Source organism: Lampetra fluviatilis, unplaced genomic scaffold, assembly GCF_964198595.1.
Source record: "Lampetra fluviatilis unplaced genomic scaffold, kcLamFluv1.1 SCAFFOLD_1045, whole genome shotgun sequence".
NCBI classification, from domain to species: Eukaryota; Metazoa; Chordata; class Hyperoartia; order Petromyzontiformes; family Petromyzontidae; genus Lampetra; species Lampetra fluviatilis.
The window spans coordinates 1-27,170 of record NW_027621036.1 but is presented as its reverse complement, the minus strand read 5'-3'; the positions used below and the strand labels follow the sequence as shown (position 1 = coordinate 27,170).

The 27,170-nt window shown below is 52.1% G+C and overlaps 1 protein-coding gene across 1 annotated transcript; it reads left to right on the top strand.

Annotated features, from left to right (window-relative positions):
- Nucleotides 1–834: 834 nt before the first annotated feature.
- On the top strand, nucleotides 835–23,787 carry LOC144954688 (phosphatidylinositol-3,5-bisphosphate 3-phosphatase MTMR8-like; the record flags this gene model as incomplete). Its single annotated transcript, XM_078885123.1, has 5 exons — nucleotides 835–957; nucleotides 12,998–13,160; nucleotides 20,473–20,630; nucleotides 21,776–21,904; nucleotides 23,653–23,787. Coding segments are annotated over 5 exons (708 nt in total), but the record flags the coding sequence as incomplete, so codon positions are not given.
- Nucleotides 23,788–27,170: the final 3,383 nt, after the last annotated feature.

Sequence of the window (27,170 nt, the reverse complement as noted above, 5' to 3'; positions counted from 1 at the left end):
CCCTGGCACGCCGTCCTTATCAGGACCGCGCAGGCTCGAGCCAGTGGCGTGGTACCAGAGCCAGAGCCAGTGCTGGTCTGGACTCTGGGTACCGGGCCCGACTGACCAGTGTCGGGCCAAGATAGCCTCCCCTAGCCCATTAGTGGAGGACTCAGAGGCAGGCTAGGGTTAGCTAGAGAGGTGTGTCCTCAGATAGACGGGTGAGGGGGCCGATACCCCCTCAATTGTGTATGTCACAACGTTGGTATTCAAATAAACAAGTGTGCCTCCAACTCCGGTGTCAACGAGTCGTAAGCGTTACTACACTAGTAGTAGTAGTAGTACTACCACTACTACACTAGTAGTAGTGGTAGTACTACCACTACTACTAGTGTAGTAGTAACACTACTACACTAGTAGTAGTGTAGTAGTGTTACTACTGCACTACTACTAGTGTAGTAGTGTTACTACTACCACTACTACTACACTAGTAGTAGTGCAGTAGTGTTACTACTGCACTACTACTAGTGTAGTAGTGGCGATGGTGGTGGTTGTGATGATCGTGGTGGCGATGGTAGTGGTTGTGGTGGTTGTGGTGGTTGTGGTGGTTGTGCTGGTTGTGCTGGTGGTTGTGCTGGTGGTTGTGGCGGTGGTTGTGGCGGTGGTGGGGGTGTTGGTTGTGCTGATTGTTGTTGTGGTGGTTGTGGTGGTGGTGGTTGTGCTGATTGTTGTGGTGGTGGTGGTTGTGCTGATTGTTGTTGTGGCGTGGTGGTTGAGGTGGTTGTGCTGATTGTTGTGGTGGTGGTGGTTGTGCTGATGGTGGTTGTGGTGGTTGTTGACCGCCGGCCCCGTTAGGTGGACAACGTACGACTCCAGGAGCGATTCAGCTCCCGCAGACCAGCGGAGGGCACCCTGTACCTCACCGCTACCCACCTCATCTTTGTTGAGTCACCCACCAAGACCCGCAAGGAGACCTGGGTAGTCACCCTACACTCACCCACTCACTCACCCACTCAGTCAGTCAGTCACTCAGTCACCCACTCACTCACCCACTCACTCACACACCCACTCACTCACCCACTCACTCACCCACTCAGTCAGTCAGTCACTCAGTCACCCACTCAGTCAGTCAGTCAGTCACTCAGTCACCCACTCACTCACCCACTCACTCACTCACTCACTCACCCACTCACTCACTCACCCACTCACACACTCACTCAGTCACCCACTCACTCACCCACTCAGTCAGTCAGTCACTCAGTCACCCACTCACTCACCCACTCACTCACACACTCACTCACCCACTCACTCACCCACTCACTCACCCACTCAGTCAGTCAGTCACTCAGTCACCCACTCACTCACCCACTCACTCACCCACTCAGTCAGTCAGTCACTCAGTCACCCACTCAGTCAGTCAGTCACTCAGTCACCCACTCACTCACCCACTCACTCACTCACTCACCCACTCACTCACTCACCCACTCACACACTCACTCAGTCACCCACTCACTCACCCACTCAGTCAGTCAGTCACTCAGTCACCCACTCACTCACCCACTCACTCACACACTCACCTACTCACTCACTCACCCACTCACACACTCACTCAGTCAGTCAGTCACTCAGTCACCCACTCAGTCAGTCAGTCACTCAGTCACCCACTCACTCACCCACTCACTCACTCACTCACTCACTCACCCACTCACTCACTCACCCACTCACACACTCACTCAGTCACCCACTCACTCACCCACTCAGTCAGTCAGTCACTCAGTCACCCACTCACTCACCCACTCACTCACACACTCACTCACCCACTCACTCACCCACTCACTCACCCACTCACTCACCCACTCAGTCACTCAGTCACTCAGTCACCCACTCACTCACCCACTCAGTCAGTCAGTCACTCAGTCACCCACTCAGTCAGTCAGTCACTCAGTCACCCACTCACTCACCCACTCACTCACTCACTCACCCACTCACTCACTCACTCACTCACACACTCACTCAGTCACCCACCAAGACCCGCAAGGAGACCTGGGTAGTCACCCTACACTCACCCACTCACTCACCCACTCACTCACCCACTCAGCCACTCAGTCAGTCAGTCACTCAGTCACTCACCCACTCACTCAGTCAGTCAGTCAGTCACTCAGTCACCCACTCACTCACACACTCACTCACACACTCACCTACTCACCCACTCACTCACCCACTCAGTCAGTCAGTCACTCAGTCACCCACTCACTCACCCACTCACTCACACACTCACCTACTCACTCACTCACCCACTCACTCAGTCACTCACCCACTCAGCCACTCACTCACTCAGCCACTCACCCACTCACTCACTCACTCACACACTCACCTACTCACTCACTCACCCACTCACACACTCACCTACTCACTCACTCACCCACTCACACACTCACTCAGTCACCCACTCACTCACCCACTCACTCACACACTCACCTACTCACTCACTCACTCACCCACTCACACACTCACTCAGTCACCCACTCACTCACCCTGTACCTCACCGCTACCCACCTCATCTTTGTAGAGTCACCCACCGAGACCCGCAAGGAGACCTGGGTAGTCACCCTACACTCACTCACTCACTCACCCACTCACTCACCCACTCACTCACCCACTCAGTCAGTCAGTCACTCAGTCACCCTACACTCACCCACTCAGTCACCCACTCACTCACTCACTCACTCACCCACTCACTCACCCACTCAGTCAGTCAGTCACTCAGTCACCCACTCAGTCAGTCAGTCACTCAGTCACCCACTCACTCACCCACTCACTCACTCACTCACCCACTCACTCACTCACTCACCCACTCACACACTCACTCAGTCACCCACTCACTCACCCACTCAGTCAGTCAGTCACTCAGTCACCCACTCACTCACCCACTCACTCACACACTCACTCACCCACTCACTCACCCACTCACTCACCCACTCACTCACCCACTCAGTCAGTCAGTCACTCAGTCACCCACTCAGTCAGTCAGTCACTCAGTCACCCACTCACTCACCCACTCACTCACTCACTCACTCACCCACTCACCCACTCACACACTCACTCAGTCACCCACTCACTCACCCACTCAGTCAGTCAGTCACTCAGTCACCCACTCACTCACCCACTCACTCACACACTCACTCACCCACTCACTCACCCACTCACTCACCCACTCACTCACCCACTCAGTCAGTCAGTCACTCAGTCACCCACTCACTCACCCACTCACTCACACACTCACCTACTCACTCACTCACCCACTCACACACTCACTCAGTCACCCACTCACTCACTCACCCACTCAGCCACTCACTCACACACTCACTCACACACTCACCTACTCACTCACTCACTCACCCACTCACACACTCACTCAGTCACCCACTCACTCACACACTCACTCACACACTCACCTACTCACTCACTCACCCACACACTCAGTCACTCACTCACTCACTCACCCACTCACTCACACACTCACCCACTCACTCACCCACTCACTCACCCACTCACTCACCCACTCACTCACTCACTCACCCACTCACTCACCCACTCACTCACCCACTCAGTCAGTCAGTCACTCAGTCACCCACTCACTCACCCACTCACTCACACACTCACCTACTCACCCACTCACTCACCCACTCACTCACCCACTCACTCACTCACTCACCCACTCACTCAGTCACTCACTCACTCACCCACTCACTCAGTCACTCACCCACTCAGCCACTCACTCACTCACCCACTCACTCACTCACCCACTCACTCACCCACTCACTCACCCACTCAGTCAGTCAGTCACTCAGTCACCCACTCACTCACCCACTCACTCACACACTCACCTACTCACCCACTCACTCACCCACTCACTCACCCACTCACTCACTCACCCACTCACTCAGTCACTCACTCACTCACTCACCCACTCACTCAGTCACTCACCCACTCAGCCACTCACTCACTCACTTACCCACTCACTATCTCACTCACTCACCCACCCACTCACACACTCAGTCACCCACTCACTCACACACACACTCACCCACTCACACACTCACTCAGTCACACACTCACCTACTCACTCACACACTCACCCACTGACTATCTCACTCACTCACCCACCCACTCACACACTCACTCACACACTCACCCACTCACACACTCACTCAGTCACCCACTCACACACTCACTCAGTCACCCACTCACTCACTCAGTCACCCACTCACTCACACACTCACCCACTCACACACTCACTCAGTCACCCACTCACTCACTCACTCACCCTGTACCTCACCGCTATCCACCTCATCTTTGTAGAGTCACCCACCAAGACCCGCAAGGAGACCTGGGTAGTCACCCTACACTCACCCACTCACTCACCCACTCACTCACCCACTCACTCACCCACTCACTCACCCACTCACTCACCCACTCACTCACCCACTCAGTCAGTCAGTCACTCAGTCACCCACTCACTCACCCACTCACACACTCACCCACTCACTCACCCACTCACTCACCCACTCACTCACCCACTCAGTCAGTCAGTCACTCAGTCACCCACTCACTCACCCACTCACTCACCTACTCACTCACTCACTCACCCACTCACTCACTCAGTCTCTCTACAGATCCTACACAACCACATCGCCAGTGTGGAGAAGCTACCCACCACCACTACTACACTACACTATACACTACACTATACACTACACTACACACTACACTATACACTACACTATACACTACACTACACTATACACTACATTACACACTACACACTACACTACACTACACACTACACTACACACTACACACTACATTACACACTACACTACACTATACACTACACACTACACTACACACTACACTATACACTACACTATACACTACTATACACTACACTACACACTACATTATACACTACACTATACTATACACTACACTTTACACTACACTATACACTACACTACACACTACACTATACACTACACTATACACTACACTATACACTACACTACTACACTACACTATACACTACACTACACACTACTATACACTACACTATACACTACACTACACTATACACTACACACTATACACTACACACTATACACTACACTATACACTACACTATACACTACACTACACTATACACTACACTATACACTACACTATACACTACACTATACACTACACTATACACTACACTACTACACTACACTATACACTACACTATACACTACACTACACACTACACTATACACTACACTATACACTACACTATACACTACACTATACACTACACTATACACTACACTACTATACACTACACTATACACTACACTATATACTACACTATACACTACACTATATACTACACTATACACTACACTATACACTACACTATACACTACACTACACACTACACTATACACTACACTATACACTACACACTATACACTACACTATACACTACACTATACACTACACTATACACTACACACTATACACTACACACTATACACTACACTATACACTACACTACACACTACACTATACACTACACTACACACTACACTATACACTACACTATACACTACTACACTACACTTTACACTACACTATACACTACACTACTACACTACACTATACACTACACTATACACTACTACACTACACTATACACTACACTATACACTACACTATACACTACACTATACACTACACTATACACTACTATACACTACACTATACACTACACTATACACTACACTATACACTACACTATACACTACTATACACTACACTATACACTACACTATACACTACTATACACTATACACTACACTATACACTACACTATACACTACTATACACTACACTATACACTACACTATACACTACACTATACACTACACTATACACTACACTACACACTACACTATACACTACACTATACACTACACTATACACTACTCTATACACTACACTACACTATACACTACACTATACACTACACTATACACTACACTATACACTACACTACACTATACACTACACTATACACTACTCTATACACTACACTATACACTACACTATACACTACACTATACACTACACTACACACTACACTACACACTACACTATACACTACACTATACACTACACTATACACTACACTATACACTACACTATACACTACACACTACTACACTACACTATACACTACACTATACACTACACACTACACTATACACTACACTATACACTACACTATACACTACACTATACACTACACACTACTACACTACACTATACACTACACTATACACTACACACTACTACACTACACTATACACTACACACTACACTACACACTACACTATACACTACACTATACACTACACTATACACTACACTACACACTACACTATACACTACACTATACACTACACTATACACTACACTATACACTACACTATACACTACACACTACTACACTACACTATACACTACACTATACACTACACACTACACTATACACTACACTATACACTACACACTACTACACTACACTATACACTACACTATACACTACACTATACACTACACTACACTATACACTACACTATACACTACACTATACACTACACACTACACTATACACTACTACACTACACTATACACTACTACACTACACTATACACTACACTCTGTATCTCTACAGATCCTACACAACCACATCGCCAGCGTGGAGAAGCTACCCACCACCACTACTACACTACACTATACACTACTACACTACACTATACACTACACTATACACTACACTATACACTACACTATACACTACACTATACACTACACTATACACTACACTATACACTACACACTACACTATACACTACTACACTACACTATACACTACTACACTACACTATACACTACTACACTACACTATACACTACACTATACACTACACTATACACTACACTATACACTACACTATACACTACACTATACACTACACACTACACACTACACTACACACTACACTATACACTACACACTACTACACTATACACTACACTATACACTACACACTACACACTACACTACACACTACACTATACACTACACTATACACTACACTATACACTACACTATACACTACACTATACACTACACACTACTACACTACACTATACACTACACTATACACTACACACTACACTATACACTACTACACTACACTATACACTACTACACTACACTATACACTACTACACTACACTATACACTACACTATACACTACACACTACACTATACACTACTACACTACACTATACACTACTACACTACACTATACACTACACTATACACTACACTATACACTACACTATACACTACACTATACACTACACTACACACTACACTACACACTACACTATACACTACACTATACACTACACTATACACTACACTATACACTACACACTACTACACTACACTATACACTACACTATACACTACACACTACACTATACACTACTACACTACACTATACACTACTACACTACACTATACACTACTACACTACACTATACACTACACTCTGTATCTCTACAGATCCTACACAACCACATCGCCAGCGTTGAGAAGCTACCCACCACCACTACTACACTACACTATACACTACTACACTACACTATACACTACACTATACACTATACACTACACTATACACTACACTATACACTACACTACTACACTACACTATACACTACACTATACACTACACTATACACTATACACTACACTATACACTACACTATACACTACACTATACACTACACTATACACTACACTCTGTATCTCTACAGATCCTACACAACCACATCGCCAGCGTGGAGAAGCTACCCACCACCACTACTACACTACACTATACACTACACTATACACTACTACACTACACTATACACTACACTATACACTACACTCTGTATCTCTACAGATCCTACACAACCACATCGCCAGCGTGGAGAAGCTACCCACCACCACTACTACACTACACTATACACTACACTATACACTACTACACTACACTATACACTACACTATACACTACACTCTGTATCTCTACAGATCCTACACAACCACATCGCCAGCGTGGAGAAGCTACCCACCACCACTACTACACTACACTATACACTACACTATACACTACTACACTACACTATACACTACACTATACACTACACTCTGTATCTCTACAGATCCTACACAACCACATCGCCAGCGTGGAGAAGCTACCCACCACCACTACTACACTACACTATACACTACACTATACACTACTACACTACACTATACACTACTACACTACACTATACACTACACTCTGTATCTCTACAGATCTTACACAACCACATCGCCAGCGTGGAGAAGCTACCCACCACCACTACTACACTACACTATACACTACACTATACACTACTACACTACACTATACACTACACTATACACTACACTATACACTACTACACTACACTATACACTACACTCTGTATCTCTACAGATCCTACACAACCACATCGCCAGCGTGGAGAAGCTACCCACCACCACTACTACACTACACTATACACTACACTATACACTACTACACTACACTATACACTACACTATACACTACACTATACACTACACTACTACACTACACTATACACTACACTATACACTATACACTACACTATACACTACACTATACACTACACTATACACTACACTACTACACTACACTATACACTACACTATACACTATACACTACACTATACACTACTACACTACACTATACACTACACTACTACACTACACTATACACTACACTATACACTACTACACTACACTATACACTACACTATACACTACACTCTGTATCTCTACAGATCCTACACAACCACATCGCCAGCGTGGAGAAGCTACCCACCACCACTACTACACTACACTATACACTACACTATACACTACTACACTACACTATACACTACTACACTACACTATACACTACTACACTACACTCTACACTACACTCTGTATCTCTACAGATCCTACACAACCACATCGCCAGCGTGGAGAAGCTACCCACCACCACTACTACACTACACTACACACTACACTATACACTACACTATACACTACACACTACTACACTACACTATACACTACACTATACACTACACTATACACTACACTATACACTACACTATACACTACACTATACACTACACTCTGTATCTCTGCAGATCCTACACAACCACATCGCCAGCGTGGAGAAGCTACCCACCACCACTACTACACTACACTATACACTACACTATACACTACACTATACACTACTACACTACACTATACACTACTACACTACACTATACACTACACTCTGTATCTCTACAGATCCTACACAACCACATCGCCAGCGTGGAGAAGCTACCCACCACCACTACTACACTACACTATACACTACACTATACACTACTACACTACACTATACACTACTACACTACACTATACACTACACTCTGTATCTCTACAGATCCTACACAACCACATCGCCAGCGTGGAGAAGCTACCCACCACCACTACTACACTACACTATACACTACACTATACACTACTACACTACACTATACACTACACTCTGTATCTCTGCAGATCCTACACAACCACATCGCCAGCGTGGAGAAGCTACCCACCACCACTACTACACTACACTATACACTACACTATACACTACTACACTACACTATACACTACACTATACACTACTACACTACACTATACACTACACTATACACTACACTCTGTATCTCTACAGATCCTACACAACCACATCGCCAGCGTGGAGAAGCTACCCACCACCACTACTACACTACACTATACACTACACTATACACTACTACACTACACTATACACTACTACACTACACTATACACTACACTACACTCTACACTACACTCTGTATCTCTACAGATCCTACACAACCACATCGCCAGCGTGGAGAAGCTACCCACCACCACTACTACACTACACTATACACTACACTATACACTACTACACTACACTATACACTACTACACTACACTATACACTACACTCTGTATCTCTACAGATCCTACACAACCACATCGCCAGCGTGGAGAAGCTACCCACCACCACTACTACACTACACTATACACTACACTATACACTACTACACTACACTATACACTACTACACTACACTATACACTACACTACACTCTACACTACACTCTGTATCTCTACAGATCCTACACAACCACATCGCCAGCGTGGAGAAGCTACCCACCACCACTACTACACTACACTATACACTACTACACACTACACTATACACTACACTATACACTACTACACTACACTATACACTACTACACTACACTCTACACTACACTCTGTATCTCTACAGATCCTACACAACCACATCGCCAGCGTGGAGAAGCTACCCACCACCACTACTACACTACACTATACACTACACACTACACTACACTATACACTACACACTACTACACTACACTATACACTACACTACTACACTACACTATACACTACACTCTGTATCTCTACAGATCCTACACAACCACATCGCCAGCGTGGAGAAGCTACCCACCACCACTACTACACTACACTATACACTACACTATACACTACTACACTACACTATACACTACTACACTACACTATACACTACACTCTGTATCTCTACAGATCCTACACAACCACATCGCCAGCGTGGAGAAGCTACCCACCACCACTACTACACTACACTATACACTACACTATACACTACACTATACACTATACACTACACACTACACTATACACTACACTCTGTATCTCTACAGATCCTACACAACCACATCGCCAGCGTGGAGAAGCTACCCACCACCACTACTACACTACACTATACACTACACTATACACTACTACACTACACTATACACTACACTCTGTATCTCTACAGATCCTACACAACCACATCGCCAGCGTGGAGAAGCTACCCACCACCACTACTACACTACACTATACACTACACTATACACTACTACACTACACTATACACTACTACACTACACTATACACTACTACACTACACTATACACTACTACACTACACTATACACTACACTCTGTATCTCTACAGATCCTACACAACCACATCGCCAGCGTGGAGAAGCTACCCACCACCACTACTACACTACACTATACACTACACTATACACTACACTATACACTACACACTACTACACTACACTATACACTACTACACTACACTATACACTACACTCTGTATCTCTACAGATCCTACACAACCACATCGCCAGCGTGGAGAAGCTACCCACCACCACTACTACACTATACACTACACTATACACTACACTATACACTACTACACTACACTATACACTACTACACTACACTATACACTACACTCTGTATCTCTACAGATCCTACACAACCACATCGCCAGCGTGGAGAAGCTACCCACCACCACTACTACACTACACTATACACTACACTATACACTACTACACTACACTATACACTACTACACTACACTATACACTACACTCTGTATCTCTACAGATCCTACACAACCACATCGCCAGCGTGGAGAAGCTACCCACCACCACTACTACACTACACTATACACTACACTATACACTACTACACTACACTACACACTACTACACTACACTATACACTACACTCTGTATCTCTACAGATCCTACACAACCACATCGCCAGCGTGGAGAAGCTACCCACCACCACTACTACACTACACTATACACTACACTATACACTACTACACTACACTATACACTACTACACTACACTATACACTACACTATACACTACTACACTACACTATACACTACTACACTACACTATACACTACACTCTGTATCTCTACAGATCCTACACAACCACATCGCCAGCGTGGAGAAGCTACCCACCACCACTACTACACTACACTATACACTACACTATACACTACTACACTACACTATACACTACACTATACACTACACTCTGTATCTCTACAGATCCTACACAACCACATCGCCAGCGTGGAGAAGCTACCCACCACCACTACTACACTATACACTACACTATACACTACACTATACACTACTACACTACACTATACACTACTACACTACACTATACACTACACTCTGTATCTCTACAGATCCTACACAACCACATCGCCAGCGTGGAGAAGCTACCCACCACCACTACTACACTACACTATACACTACACTATACACTACTACACTACACTATACACTACTACACTACACTATACACTACACTCTGTATCTCTACAGATCCTACACAACCACATCGCCAGCGTGGAGAAGCTACCCACCACCACTACTACACTACACTATACACTACACTATACACTACTACACTACACTATACACTACTACACTACACTATACACTACACTCTGTATCTCTACAGATCCTACACAACCACATCGCCAGCGTGGAGAAGCTACCCACCACCACTACTACACTACACTATACACTACACTATACACTACTACACTACACTATACACTACTACACTACACTATACACTACACTCTGTATCTCTACAGATCCTACACAACCACATCGCCAGCGTGGAGAAGCTACCCACCACCACTACTACACTACACTATACACTACACTATACACTACTACACTACACTATACACTACTACACTACACTATACACTACACTCTGTATCTCTACAGATCCTACACAACCACATCGCCAGCGTGGAGAAGCTACCCACCACCACTACTACACTACACTATACACTACACTATACACTACTACACTACACTATACACTACTACACTACACTATACACTACACTCTGTATCTCTACAGATCCTACACAACCACATCGCCAGCGTGGAGAAGCTACCCACCACCACACTGGGCTGCCCTCTACTCATCATCTGCAAGAATTTCCACGTGGCCACGTTCGTGATGTCTCGTGAGCGGGACTGTCACGACATCCACACCTCGCTTCTACGGCTGTCGCGGCCCGGTGAGATGGTGGTGGTGGTGGTGGTTGTGGTGGTGGTGGTTGTGGTGGTGGTGGTGGTGGTGGTTGTGGTGGTGGTGGTGGTTGTGGCGATGTTCGTGATGTCTCGTGAGCGGGACTGTCACGACATCCACACCTCGCTTCTACGGCTGTCGCGGCCTGGTGAGATGGTGGTGGCGGTGGTGGTTGTGGTGGTTGTGGTGGTGGTGGTGGTGGTGGTGGTTGTGGTGGTGGTGGTGGTGGTGGTTGTGGCGATGTTCGTGATGTCTCGTGAGCGGGACTGTCACGACATCCACACCTCGCTTCTACGGCTGTCGCGGCCTGGTGAGACCGTGGTGGTGGTGGTTGTGGTGGTGGTGGTTGTGGTGGTGGTGGTGGTGGTGGTGGTTGTGGTGGTGGTGGTGGTGGTGGTTGTGGCCACGTTCGTGATGTCTCGTGAGCGGGACTGTCACGACATCCACACCTCGCTTCTACGGCTGTCGCGGCCTGGTGAGATGGTGGTCGTGGTGGTTGTGGTGGTGGTGGTGGTGGTGGTTGTGGTGGTTGTGGTGGTGGTGGTGGTGGTGGTTGTGGCGATGTTCGTGATGTCTCGTGAGCGGGACTGTCACGACATCCACACGTCGCTTCTACGGCTGTCGCGGCCTGGTGAGATGGTGGTGGCGGTGGTGGTTGTGGTGGTGGTGGTGGTTGTGGTGGTGGTGGTGGTTGTGGTGGTGGTGGTGGTGGCGGTGGTGGTGATGTCTCGTGAGCGGGACTGTCACGACATCCACACCTCGCTTCTACGGCTGTCGCGGCCCGGTGAGACCGTGGTGGTGGTGGTTGTGGTGGTGGTGGTTGTGGTGGTGGTGGTGGTGGTTGTGGTGGTGGTGGTGGTTGTGGTGGTGGTGGTGGCGGTGGTGGTGATGTCTCGTGAGCGGGACTGTCACGACATCCACACCTCGCTTCTACGGCTGTCGCGGCCTGGTGAGATGGTGGTGGTGGTGGTTGTGGTGGTGGTGGTGGTGGTTGTGGTGGTGGTGGTGGTTGTGGTGGTGGTGGTGGTGGCGGTGGTGGTGATGTCTCGTGAGCGGGACTGTCACGACATCCACACCTCGCTTCTACGGCTGTCGCGGCCTGGTGAGATGGTGGTGGTTGTGGTGGTGGTGGTGGTGGTGGTTGTGGTGGTGGTGGTGGTTGTGGCCACGTTCGTGATGTCTCGTGAGCGGGACTGTCACGACATCCACACCTCGCTTCTACGGCTGTCGCGGCCTGGTGAGATGGTGGTGGCGGTGGTGGTTGTGGTGGTGGTGGTTGTGGTGGTGGTGGTGGTGGTGGTGGTTGTGGCGATGTTCGTGATGTCTCGTGAGCGGGACTGTCACGACATCCACACCTCGCTTCTACGGCTGTCGCGGCCTGGTGAGATGGTGGTGGCGGTGGTGGTTGTGGTGGTGGTGGTTGTGGTGGTGGTGGTGGTGGTGGTGGTGGTTGTGGTGGTGGTGGTGGTTGTGGCGATGTTCGTGATGTCTCGTGAGCGGGACTGTCACGACATCCACACCTCGCTTCTACGGCTGTCGCGGCCTGGTGAGACCGTGGTGGTGGTGGTTGTGGTGGTGGTGGTTGTGGTGGTGGTGGTGGTGGTGGTTGTGGTGGTGGTGGTGGTGGTTGTGGCGATGTTCGTGATGTCTCGTGAGCGGGACTGTCACGACATCCACACCTCGCTTCTACGGCTGTCGCGGCCCGGTGAGATGGTGGTGGCGGTGGTGGTTGTGGTGGTGGTGGTTGTGGTGGTGGTGGTGGTGGTTGTGGTGGTGGTGGTGGTTGTGGCGATGTTCGTGATGTCTCGTGAGCGGGACTGTCACGACATCCACACCTCGCTTCTACGGCTGTCGCGGCCTGGTGAGACCGTGGTGGTGGTGGTTGTGGTGGTGGTGGTTGTGGTGGTGGTGGTGGTGGTTGTGGTGGTGGTGGTGGTGGTTGTGGCCACGTTCGTGATGTCTCGTGAGCGGGACTGTCACGACATCCACACCTCGCTTCTACGGCTGTCGCGGCCTGGTGAGATGGTGGTGGTTGTGGTGGTGGTGGTGGTGGTTGTGGTGGTGGTGGTGGTTGTGGTGGTGGTGGTTGTGGTGGTGGTGGTGGTGGTTGTGGTTGTGGTGGTGGTGGTTGTGGTGGTGGTTGTGGTTGTGGTGGTGGTGGTTGTGGTGGTGGTGGTGGTGGTGGTGGTTGTGGTGGTTGTGGTGGTGGTGGTGGTGGTTGTGGTGGTTGTGGCCACGTTCGTGATGTCTCGTGAGCGGGACTGTCACGATATCCACCCGTTGCTTCTACGGCTGTCGCGGCCCGGTGAGATGGTGGTGGCAGTGGTGGTGGTTGTGGTGGTTGTGGCGGTGGCGGTGGTTGTGGTGGTGGTGGTGGTTGTGGTGGTGGTGGTGGTTGTGGTGGTGGTGGTGGTGGTGGTTGTGGCGATGTTCGTGATGTCTCGTGAGCGGGACTGTCACGACATCCACACCTCGCTTCTACGGCTGTCGCGGCCTGGTGAGGTGGTTGTGGTGGTGGTGGTTGTGGTGGTGGTGGTGGTGGTTGTGGTGGTGGTGGTGGTTGTGGTGGTGGTGGTGGTGGTGGTTGTGGCGATGTTCGTGATGTCTCGTGAGCGGGACTGTCACGACATCCACACCTCGCTTCTACGGCTGTCGCGGCCTGGTGAGACCGTGGTGGTGGTGGTTGTGGTGGTGGTGGTTGTGGTGGTGGTGGTGGTGGTGGTTGTGGTGGTGGTGGTGGTGGTGGTTGTGGCGATGTTCGTGATGTCTCGTGAGCGGGACTGTCACGACATCCACACCTCGCTTCTACGGCTGTCGCGGCCTGGTGAGATGGTGGTGGCGGTGGTGGTTGTGGTGGTGGTGGTGGTGGTGGTGGTTGTGGTGGTGGTGGTGGTTGTGGTGGTGGTGGTGGTGGTGGCGGTGGTGGTGATGTCTCGTGAGCGGGACTGTCACGACATCCACACCTCGCTTCTACGGCTGTCCCGGCCTGGTGAGATGGTGGTGGTGGTGGTTGTGGTGGTGGTGGTGGTGGTGGTGGTGGTGGTTGTGGTGGTGGTGGTGGTTGTGGTGGTGGTGGTGGTGGCGGTGGTGGTGATGTCTCGTGAGCGGGACTGTCACGACATCCACACCTCGCTTCTACGGCTGTCGCGGCCCGGTGAGATGGTGGTGGCGGTGGTGGTTGTGGTGGTGGTGGTTGTGGTGGTGGTGGTGGTGGTGGTGGTGGTTGTGGTGGTGGTGGTGGTTGTGGCGATGTTCGTGATGTCTCGTGAGCGGGACTGTCACGACATCCACACCTCGCTTCTACGGCTGTCGCGGCCTGGTGAGATGGTGGTGGCGGTGGTGGTTGTGGTGGTGGTGGTTGTGGTGGTGGTGGTGGTGGTTGTGGTGGTGGTGGTGGTTGTGGCCACGTTCGTGATGTCTCGTGAGCGGGACTGTCACGACATCCACACCTCGCTTCTACGGCTGTCGCGGCCTGGTGAGACCGTGGTGGTGGTGGTTGTGGTGGTGGTGGTGGTGGTTGTGGTGGTGGTGGTGGTGGTGGTTGTGGCGATGTTCGTGATGTCTCGTGAGCGGGACTGTCACGACATCCACACCTCGCTTCTACGGCTGTCGCGGCCTGGTGAGATGGTGGTGGCGGTGGTGGTTGTGGTGGTGGTGGTTGTGGTGGTGGTGGTGGTGGTTGTGGTGGTGGTGGTGGTTGTGGCCACGTTCGTGATGTCTCGTGAGCGGGACTGTCACGACATCCACACCTCGCTTCTACGGCTGTCGCGGCCTGGTGAGATGGTGGTGGCGGTGGTGGTTGTGGTGGTGGTGGTTGTGGTGGTGGTGGTGGTGGTGGTTGTGGTGGTGGTGGTGGTTGTGGCGATGTTCGTGATGTCTCGTGAGCGGGACTGTCACGACATCCACACCTCGCTTCTACGGCTGTCGCGGCCTGGTGAGACCGTGGTGGTGGTGGTTGTGGTGGTGGTGGTTGTGGTGGTGGTGGTGGTGGTGGTTGTGGTGGTGGTGGTGGTGGTGGTTGTGGCGATGTTCGTGATGTCTCGTGAGCGGGACTGTCACGACATCCACACCTCGCTTCTACGGCTGTCGCGGCCTGGTGAGATGGTGGTGGCGGTGGTGGTTGTGGTGGTGGTGGTTGTGGTGGTGGTTGTGGTGGTGGTGGTGGTGGTGGTGGTGGTGATGTCTCGTGAGCGGGACTGTCACGACATCCACACCTCGCTTCTACGGCTGTCGCGGCCTGGTGAGATGGTGGTGGTGGTGGTTGTGGTGGTGGTGGTGGTGGTGGTTGTGGTGGTTGTGGTGGTTGTGGTGGTGGTGGTGGTGGTGGTTGTGGCGATGTTCGTGATGTCTCGTGAGCGGGACTGTCACGACATCCACACCTCGCTTCTACGGCTGTCGCGGCCTGGTGAGACCGTGGTGGTGGTGGTGGTGGTTGTGGTGGTGGTGGTGGTGGTGGTTGTGGTGGTGGTGGTGGTTGTGGTGGTGGTGGTGGTGGCGGTGGTGGTGATGTCTCGTGAGCGGGACTGTCACGACATCCACACCTCGCTTCTACGGCTGTCGCGGCCTGGTGAGATGGTGGTGGCGGTGGTGGTTGTGGTGGTGGTGGTTGTGGTGGTGGTGGTGGTGGTGGTGGTGGTTGTGGTGGTGGTGGTGGTTGTGGCGATGTTCGTGATGTCTCGTGAGCGTGACTGTCACGACATCCACACCTCGCTTCTACGGCTGTCGCGGCCTGGTGAGACCGTGGTGGTGGTGGTTGTGGTGGTGGTGGTGGTTGTGGTGGTGGTGGTGGTGGTGGTGGTTGTGGTGGTGGTGGTGGTGGTTGTGGCGATGTTCGTGATGTCTCGTGAGCGGGACTGTCACGACATCCACACCTCGCTTCTACGGCTGTCGCGGCCTGGTGAGACCGTGGTGGTGGTGGTTGTGGTGGTGGTGGTTGTGGTGGTGGTGGTGGTGGTGGTTGTGGTGGTGGTGGTGGTGGTGGTGGTTGTGGCGATGTTCGTGATGTCTCGTGAGCGGGACTGTCACGACATCCACACCTCGCTTCTACGGCTGTCGCGGCCTGGTGAGATGGTGGTGGTGGTGGTGGTTGTGGTGGTTGTGGTGGTGGTGGTGGTGGTTGTGGTTGTGGTGGTGGTGGTTGTGGCCATGTTCGTGATGTCTCGTGAGAGGGACTGTCACGACATCCACACGTCGCTTCTACGGCTGTCGCGGCCTGGTGAGATGGTGGTGGTGGTTGTTGTGGTGGTGGTGGTGGTTGTGGTGGTTGTGGTGGTTTTGGTGGTGGTTGTGGTGGTGGTGGTGGTGGTTGTGGTGATGTTCGTGATGTCTCGTGAGCGGGACTGTCACGACATCCACACCTCGCTTCTACGGCTGTCGCGGCCTGGTGAGGTGGTTGTGGTGGTGGTTGTTGTGGTGGTGGTGGTGGTGGTTGTGGTGGTGGTGGTGGTTGTGGTGGTGGTGGTGGTTGTGGTGGTTGTGGTGGTGGTTGTGGTGGTGGTGGTGGTTGTGGTGGTGGTGGTGTTGGTTTTGGCCACGTTCGTGATGTCTCGTGAGAGGGACTGTCACGACATCCACCCGTTGCTTCTACGGCTGTCGCGGCCCGGTAGGATGGTGGTGGTGGTTGTGCTGGTTGTAGCTGGTGGTGCGATCGAACCCACGACCTCCCGCACACCAGGCGAGGTAGTCAACATCTCTCAGTGTCTGGGATTGAACCCACGACCTCCTGCGCACCAGGCGAGGTAGTCAACATCTCACAGTGTCTGGGATCGAACCCACGATCTCCCGCGCACCAGGCGAGGTAGTCAACATCTCTCAGTGTCTGGGATCGAACCCACGACCTCCCGCGCACCAGGCGAGGTAGTCAACATCTCTCAGTGTCTGGGATTGAACCCACGACCTCCCGCGCACCAGGCGAGGTAGTCAACATCTTTCAGGGTCTGGGATTGAACCCACGACCTCCCGCGCACCAGGCGAGGTAGTCAACATCTCTCAGCGTCTGGGATTGAACCCACGACCTCCCGCGCACCAGGCGAGGTAGTCAACATCTTTCAGGGTCTGGGATTGAACCCACGACCTCCCGCGCACCAGGCGAGGTAGTCAACATCTCTCAGCGTCTGGGATTGAACCCACGACCTCCCGCGCACCAGGCGAGGTAGTCAACATCTCTCAGTGTCTGGGATTGAACCGACGACCTCCCGCGCACCAGGCGAGGTAGTCAACATCTCTCAGTGTCTGGGATTGAACCCACGACCTCCTGCGCACCAGGCGAGGTAGTCAACATCTCTCAGCGTCTGGGATTGAACCCACGACCTCCCGCGCACCAGGCGAGGTAGTCAACATCTTTCAGCGTCTGGGATTGAACCCACGACCTCCCGCGCACCAGGCGAGGTAGTCAACATCTCTCAGTGTCTGGGATTGAACCCACGACCTCCCGCGCACCAGGCGAGGTAGTCAACATCTCTCAGTGTCTGGGATTGAACCGACGACCTCCCGCGCACCAGGCGAGGTAGTCAACATCTCTCAGTGTCTGGGATTGAACCCACGACCTCCTGCGCACCAGGCGAGGTAGTCAACATCTCTCAGCGTCTGGGATTGAACCCACGACCTCCCGCGCACCAGGCGAGGTAGTCAACATCTTTCAGCGTCTGGGATTGAACCCACGACCTCCCGCGCACCAGGCGAGGTAGTCAACATCTCTCAGTGTCTGGGATTGAACCCACGACCTCCCGCGCACCAGGCGAGGTAGTCAACATCTCTCAGTGTCTGGGATTGAACCCACGACCTCCTGCGCACCAGGCGAGGTAGTCAACATCTCTCAGTGTCTGGGATCGAACCCACGATCTCCCGCGCACCAGGCGAGGTACTCAACATCTTTCAGGGTCTGGGATTGAACCCACGACCTCCCGCGCACCAGGCGAGGTAGTCAACATCTCTCAGTGTCTGGGATTGAACCCACGACCTCCTGTGCACCAGGCGAGGTAGTCAACATCTCTCAGTGTCTGGGATTGAACCCACGACCTCCTGCGCACCAGGCGAGGTAGTCAACATCTCTCAGTGTCTGGGATAGAACCCACGACCTCCTGCGCACCAGGCGAGGTAGTCAACATCTCTCAGTGTCTGGGATAGAACCCACGACCTCCTGTGCACCAGGCGAGGTAGTCAACATCTCTCAGTGTCTGGGATAGAACCCACGACCTCCTGCGCACCAGGCGAGGTAGTCAACATCTCTCAGTGTCTGGGATTGAACCCACGACCTCCCGCGCACCAGGCGAGGTAGTCAACATCTCCTGTCTCCCCCCCAGCACTGTACGAGGAGCTGTACGCCTTCTCGTACAATCCGCAGCGCTGTGAGGAGGATCGTGCGAGCGGCTGGAGGTTGCTCAGCCCCACCGAGGACTTTGCGAGGATGGGACTTCCCAACGCGCTGTGGGACCGCACGGACGTCAACCGCGACTTTCGGGTTTGTGTGTGTGTCACTGTGTGTGTGTCACTGTGTGTGTGTCACTGTGTGTGTGTCACTGTGTGTGTGTGTCACTGTGTGTGTCACTGTGTGTCTGTGTGTGTGTCACTGTGTGTGTCACTGTGTGTGTGTCTGTGTGTGTGTGTCACTGTGTGTGTATCACTGTGTGTGTGTGTGTATCACTGTGTGTGTGTGTATCTCTGTGTGTGTGTGTCACTGTGTGTGTGTGTCACTGTGTGTGTGTGTGTCACTGTGTGTGTGTGTGTCACTGTGTGTGTGTGTCACTGTGTGTGTCACTGTGTGTGTGTCACTGTGTGTGTGTGTGTATCACTGTGTGTGTGTGTGTATCACTGTGTGTGTGTGTATCTCTGTGTGTGTGTGTCACTGTGTGTGTATCACTGTGTGTGTGTGTGTGTCACTGTGTGTGTGTCACTGTGTGTGTGTGTGTGTGTGTCACTGTGTGTGTGTGTGTGTGTCACTGTGTGTGTGTATCACTGTGTGTGTGTGTGTGTCACTGTGTGTGTGTGTCACTGTGTCTGTGTGTGTGTGTGTCACTGTGTGTGTGTGTGTGTGTCACTGTGTGTGTGTATCACTGTGTGTGTGTGTCACTGTGTGTGTGTGTTACTGTGTGTGTGTCACTGTGTCTGTGTGTGTCACTGTGTGTGTGTGTGTCTAGGTGTGTGAGACGTACCCCTGTGAGCTGTACGTACCACGCTCTGTGAGCTCTCTGTGTGTGTCACTGTGTGTGTCACTGTGTGTGTGTCACTGTGTGTGTGTGTGTCACTGTGTGTGTGTGTGTCACTGTGTGTGTGTCACTGTGTGTGTGTGTCACTGTGTGTGTGTGTCACTGTGTGTGTGTGTGTCACTGTGTGTGTGTGTGTATTACTGTGTGTGTGTCACTGTGTGTGTGTGTCACTGTGTGTGTGTCACTGTGTCTGTGTGTGTCACTGTGTGTGTGTGTGTCACTGTGTGTGTGTCACTGTGTGTGTGTGTCACTGTGTGTGTGTGTCACTGTGTGTGTGTGTGTCACTGTGTGTGTGTGTGTATTACTGTGTGTGTGTCACTGTGTGTGTGTGTCACTGTGTGTGTGTCACTGTGTCTGTGTGTGTCACTGTGTGTGTGTCACTGTGTGTGTGTGTGTCTAGGTGTGTGAGACGTACCCCTGTGAGCTGTACGTACCACGCTCTGTGAGCTCTGCGGTCATCTTGGGCAGCGCCAAGTTCCGCAGCAAGGGACGTGTCCCAGTCCTCTCGTACTACCACAGCGAGACAGGGGTCAGTGGCCACCACCACCACCACCACAACCACCACAACCACAACCACCACAACCACAACCAACACAACCACTACCACCACCACTACCACAACCACCACTACCACTACAACCACTAGCACCACAACCACTACCACTAGCACCATCACTACCACCACCACTACCACCACCACAACCACCACAACCACTACTACTACCACCACTACAATCACCACCACCACCACAACCACCACTACTACCACTAGCACCACCCTTACAATCACCACTACCACCACTACCACCACTAGCACCACAACCACCACCACAACCACAACAACCACAACCACTACCACCACCACCACTACCACCACCACTACCTCCATTACCACCACCACCATCATCATAACAACGACCACCACGACCCCCCGTTGACCCCCCGTTGACCTCCCGTTGACCCCCCGTCGACCCCCCGTTGACCCCCCCGTCGACCCCCCGTCGACCCCCCCGTCGACCCCCCCCGTCGACCTCCCGTCGACCCCCCCGTCGACCCCCCGTCGACCCCCCGTCGACCCCCCCGTCGACCCCCCGTCGACCCCCCGTCGACCCCCCCCGTCGACCCCCCCGTCGACCCCCCCGTCGACCCCCCGTCGACCCCCCCGTCGACCTCCCCGTCGACCCCCCGTCGACCTCCCGTCGACCCCCCGTCGACCCCCCGTCGACCCCCCGTCGACCCCCCGTCGACCCCCCCGTCGACCCCCCGTCGACCCCCCCGTCGACCCCCCGTCGACCCCCCGTCGACCCCCCGTCGACCCCCCCGTCGACCTCCCGTCGACCCCCCCGTCGACCCCTCGTCGACCCCCCGTCGACCCCCCCGTCGACCCCCCGTCGACCCCCCGTCGACCCCCCCGTCGACCCCCCGTCGACCCCCCGTCGACCTCCCGTCGACCCCCCGTCGACCTCCCGTCGACCCCCCGTCGACCCCCCGTCGACCCCCCCGTCGACCCCCCGTCGACCCCCCCCGTCGACCCCCCGTCGACCCCCCGTCGACCCCCCGTCGACCCCCCGTCGACCTCCCGTCGACCCCCCCGTCGACCCCCCCGTTGACCCCCCCGTCGACCCCCCCGTTGACCCCCCCGTCGACCCCCCGTCGACCCCCCGTCGACCCCCCGTCGACCCCCCGTCGACCCCCCGTCGACCCCCCGTCGACCTCCCGTTGACTCCCCGTCGACCCCACGTCGACCCCCCGTCGACCCCCCGTCGACCTCCCGTCGACCCCCCGTCGACCTCCCGTCGACCCCCCGTCGACCTCCCGTCGACCCCCCCGTCGACCTCCCGTCGACCCCCCCGTTGACCCCCCGTCGACCTCCCGTCGACCCCCCGTCGACCCCCCCGTTGACCCCCCCCGTCGACCCCCCGTCGACCCCCCGTCGACCCCCCGTCGACCCCCCGTCGACCCCCCGTCGACCCCCCGTCGACCTCCCGTCGACCCCCCCGTTGACCCCCCGTCGACCTCCCGTCGACCCCCCGTTGACCCCCCGTCGACCCCCCGTCGACCCCCCGTCGACCCCCCGTCGACCCCCCGTCGACCCCCCCGTCGACCCCCCGTCGACCCCCCCGTCGACCCCCCCGTCGACCCCCCCGTCGACCCCCCGTCGACCCCCCGTCGACCCCCCGTCGACCCCCCGTCGACCCCCCGTCGACCCCCCGTCGACCCCCCGTCGACCCCCCGTCGACCCCGTGTTGACCCCGTGTTGACCCCCGGCTGGATCAGGCCGCCCTGTGTCGCTGTAGTCAACCGCTGTCCGGGTTCAACGCTCGCTGCCTAGAGGACGAGCAGCTCCTACACGCCGTGCGTCGTGCCAACGCTGACAGCGTCCACCTCTACGTGGTGGACACTCGCCCCAAGGTGTCACCCTCACTCACACACTCACTCACACACTCACTCGCTCGCTCGCTCACCTCGCTCGCTCACTCGCTGCCTAGAGGACGAGCAGCTCCTACACGCCGTGCGTCGTGCCAACGCTGACAGCGTCCACCTCTACGTGGTGGACACTCGCCCCAAGGTGTCACCCTCACTCACACACTCGCTCGCTCGCTCGCTCGCTCGCTCACTCGCTCGCTCACTCGCTCACTCACTCGCTGTCTAGAGGACGAGCAGCTGCTACACGCCGTGCGTCGTGCCAACGCCGATAGCGTCCACCTCTACGTGGTGGACACTCACCCCAAGGTGTCACCCTCACTCACACACTCACTCGCTCACTTCGCTCGCTCGCTCACTCGCTCATACACTCATACACTCACTCATACACTCACTCGCTCACTCATACACTCACTCACTCATACACTCACTCATACACTCACTCACTCATACACTCACTCACTCACTCATACACTCACTCATACACTCACTCACTCACTCATACACTCACTCATACACTCACTCACTCATACACTCACTCACTCATACACTCACTCACTCACTCATACACTCACTCATACACTCACTCATACACACACTCACTCATACACTCACTCACTCACTCATACACTCACTCACTCACTCATACACTCACTCACTCACTCATACACTCACTCACTCATACACTCACTCACTCATACACTCACTCATACACTCACTCACTCACTCATACACTCACTCACTCATACACTCACTCACTCATACACTCACTCATACACTCACTCATACACACACTCACTCATACACTCACTCACTCACTCATACACTCACTCACTCATACACTCACTCACTCATACACTCACTCATACACTCACTCGCTCACTCATACACTCACTCGCTCGCTCGCTCGCTCGCTCACTCACTCATACACTCACTCACTCACTCATACACTCACTCATACACACACTCACTCATACACTCACTCACTCACTCATACACTCACTCATACACTCACTCATACACTCACTCACTCACTCATACACTCACTCACTCACTCATACACTCACTCACTCATACACTCACTCACTCATACACTCACTCATACACTCACTCACTCACTCATACACTCACTCACTCATACACTCACTCACTCATACACTCACTCATACACTCACTCATACACTCACTCACTCACTCATACACTCACTCACTCATACACTCACTCGCTCACTCATACACTCACTCGCTCGCTCGCTCGCTCGCTCACTCACTCATACACTCACTCACTCATACACTCACTCACTCACTCATACACTCACTCATACACTCACTCATACACACACTCACTCATACACACACTCACTCATACACTCACTCACTCACTCATACACTCACTCATACACTCACTCACTCACTCATACACACACTCACTCATACACTCACTCACTCACTCATACACTCACTCATACACACACTCACTCATACACTCACTCACTCACTCATACACTCACTCATACACTCACTCATACACACACTCACTCATACACACACACACTCACTCATACACTCACTCATACACACACTCACTCATACACACACTCACTCATACACTCACTCACTCATACACTCACTCACTCACTCACTCATACACTCACTCATACACTCACTCATACACTCACTCATACACTCACTCATACACACACTCACTCATACACTCACTCACTCACTCATACACTCACTCATACACTCACTCATACACACACTCACTCATACACACACTCACTCATACACTCACTCACTCACTCATACACTCACTCATACACTCACTCATACACTCACTCATACACACACTCACTCATACACTCACTCACTCACTCATACACTCACTCATACACTCACTCATACACTCACTCATACACACACTCACTCATACACTCACTCACTCACTCATACACTCACTCATACACTCACTCATACACACACTCACTCATACACACACTCACTCATACACTCACTCACTCACTCACTCATACACTCACTCATACACTCACTCACTCACTCATACACACACTCACTCATACACTCACTCACTCACTCACTCATACACACACTCACTCATACACTCACTCACTCATACACTCACTCATACACACACTCACTCATACACACACTCACTCATACACTCACTCACTCACTCATACACTCACTCATACACTCACTCATACACACACTCACTCATACACTCACTCACTCACTCATACACTCACTCATACACTCACTCATACACTCACTCATACACTCACTCATACACACACTCACTCATACACACACTCACTCATACACTCACTCACTCACTCATACACTCACTCATACACACACTCACTCATACACACACTCACTCATACACTCACTCACTCATACACTCACTCATACACTCACTCATACACTCACTCATACACTCACTCATACACACACTCACTCATACACACACTCACTCATACACTCACTCACTCATACACTCACTCACTCATACACTCACTCACTCATACACTCACTCATACACTCACTCATACACTCACTCATACACTCACTCACACACTCACTCACTCACTCATACACTCACTCACTCACTCATACACTCACTCACTCATACACTCACTCACTCACTCATACACTCACTCACTCACTCATACACTCACTCACTCATACACTCACTCATACACTCACTCATACACTTACTCACTCATACACTCACTCACTCATACACTCACTCACTCACTCATACACTCACTCACTCACTCATACACTCACTCATACACTCACTCATACACTCACTCATACACACACTCACTCATACACACACTCACTCATACACTCACTCACTCACTCATACACTCACTCATACACTCACTCATACACTTACTCACTCATACACTCACTCATACACTCACTCACTCATACACTCACTCACTCATACACTCACTCACTCACACACTCACTCATACACTCACTCACACACTCACTCATACACTCACTCACACACTCACTCACCACACTCACTCACCACACTCACCACACTCGCCACACACTCACTCATACACTCACTCACTCATACACTCACTCATACACTCACTCATACACTCACCACACTCACCACACTCGCCACACACTCACCACACACTCACTCACTCATACACTCGCTCACACACTCACTCATACACTCACCACACTCACCACACTCGCCACACACTCACCACACACTCACTCACTCATACACTCGCTCACACACTCACTCATACACTCACCACACTCACCACACTCGCCACACACTCACCACACACTCACTCACCACACACTCACTCACCACACTC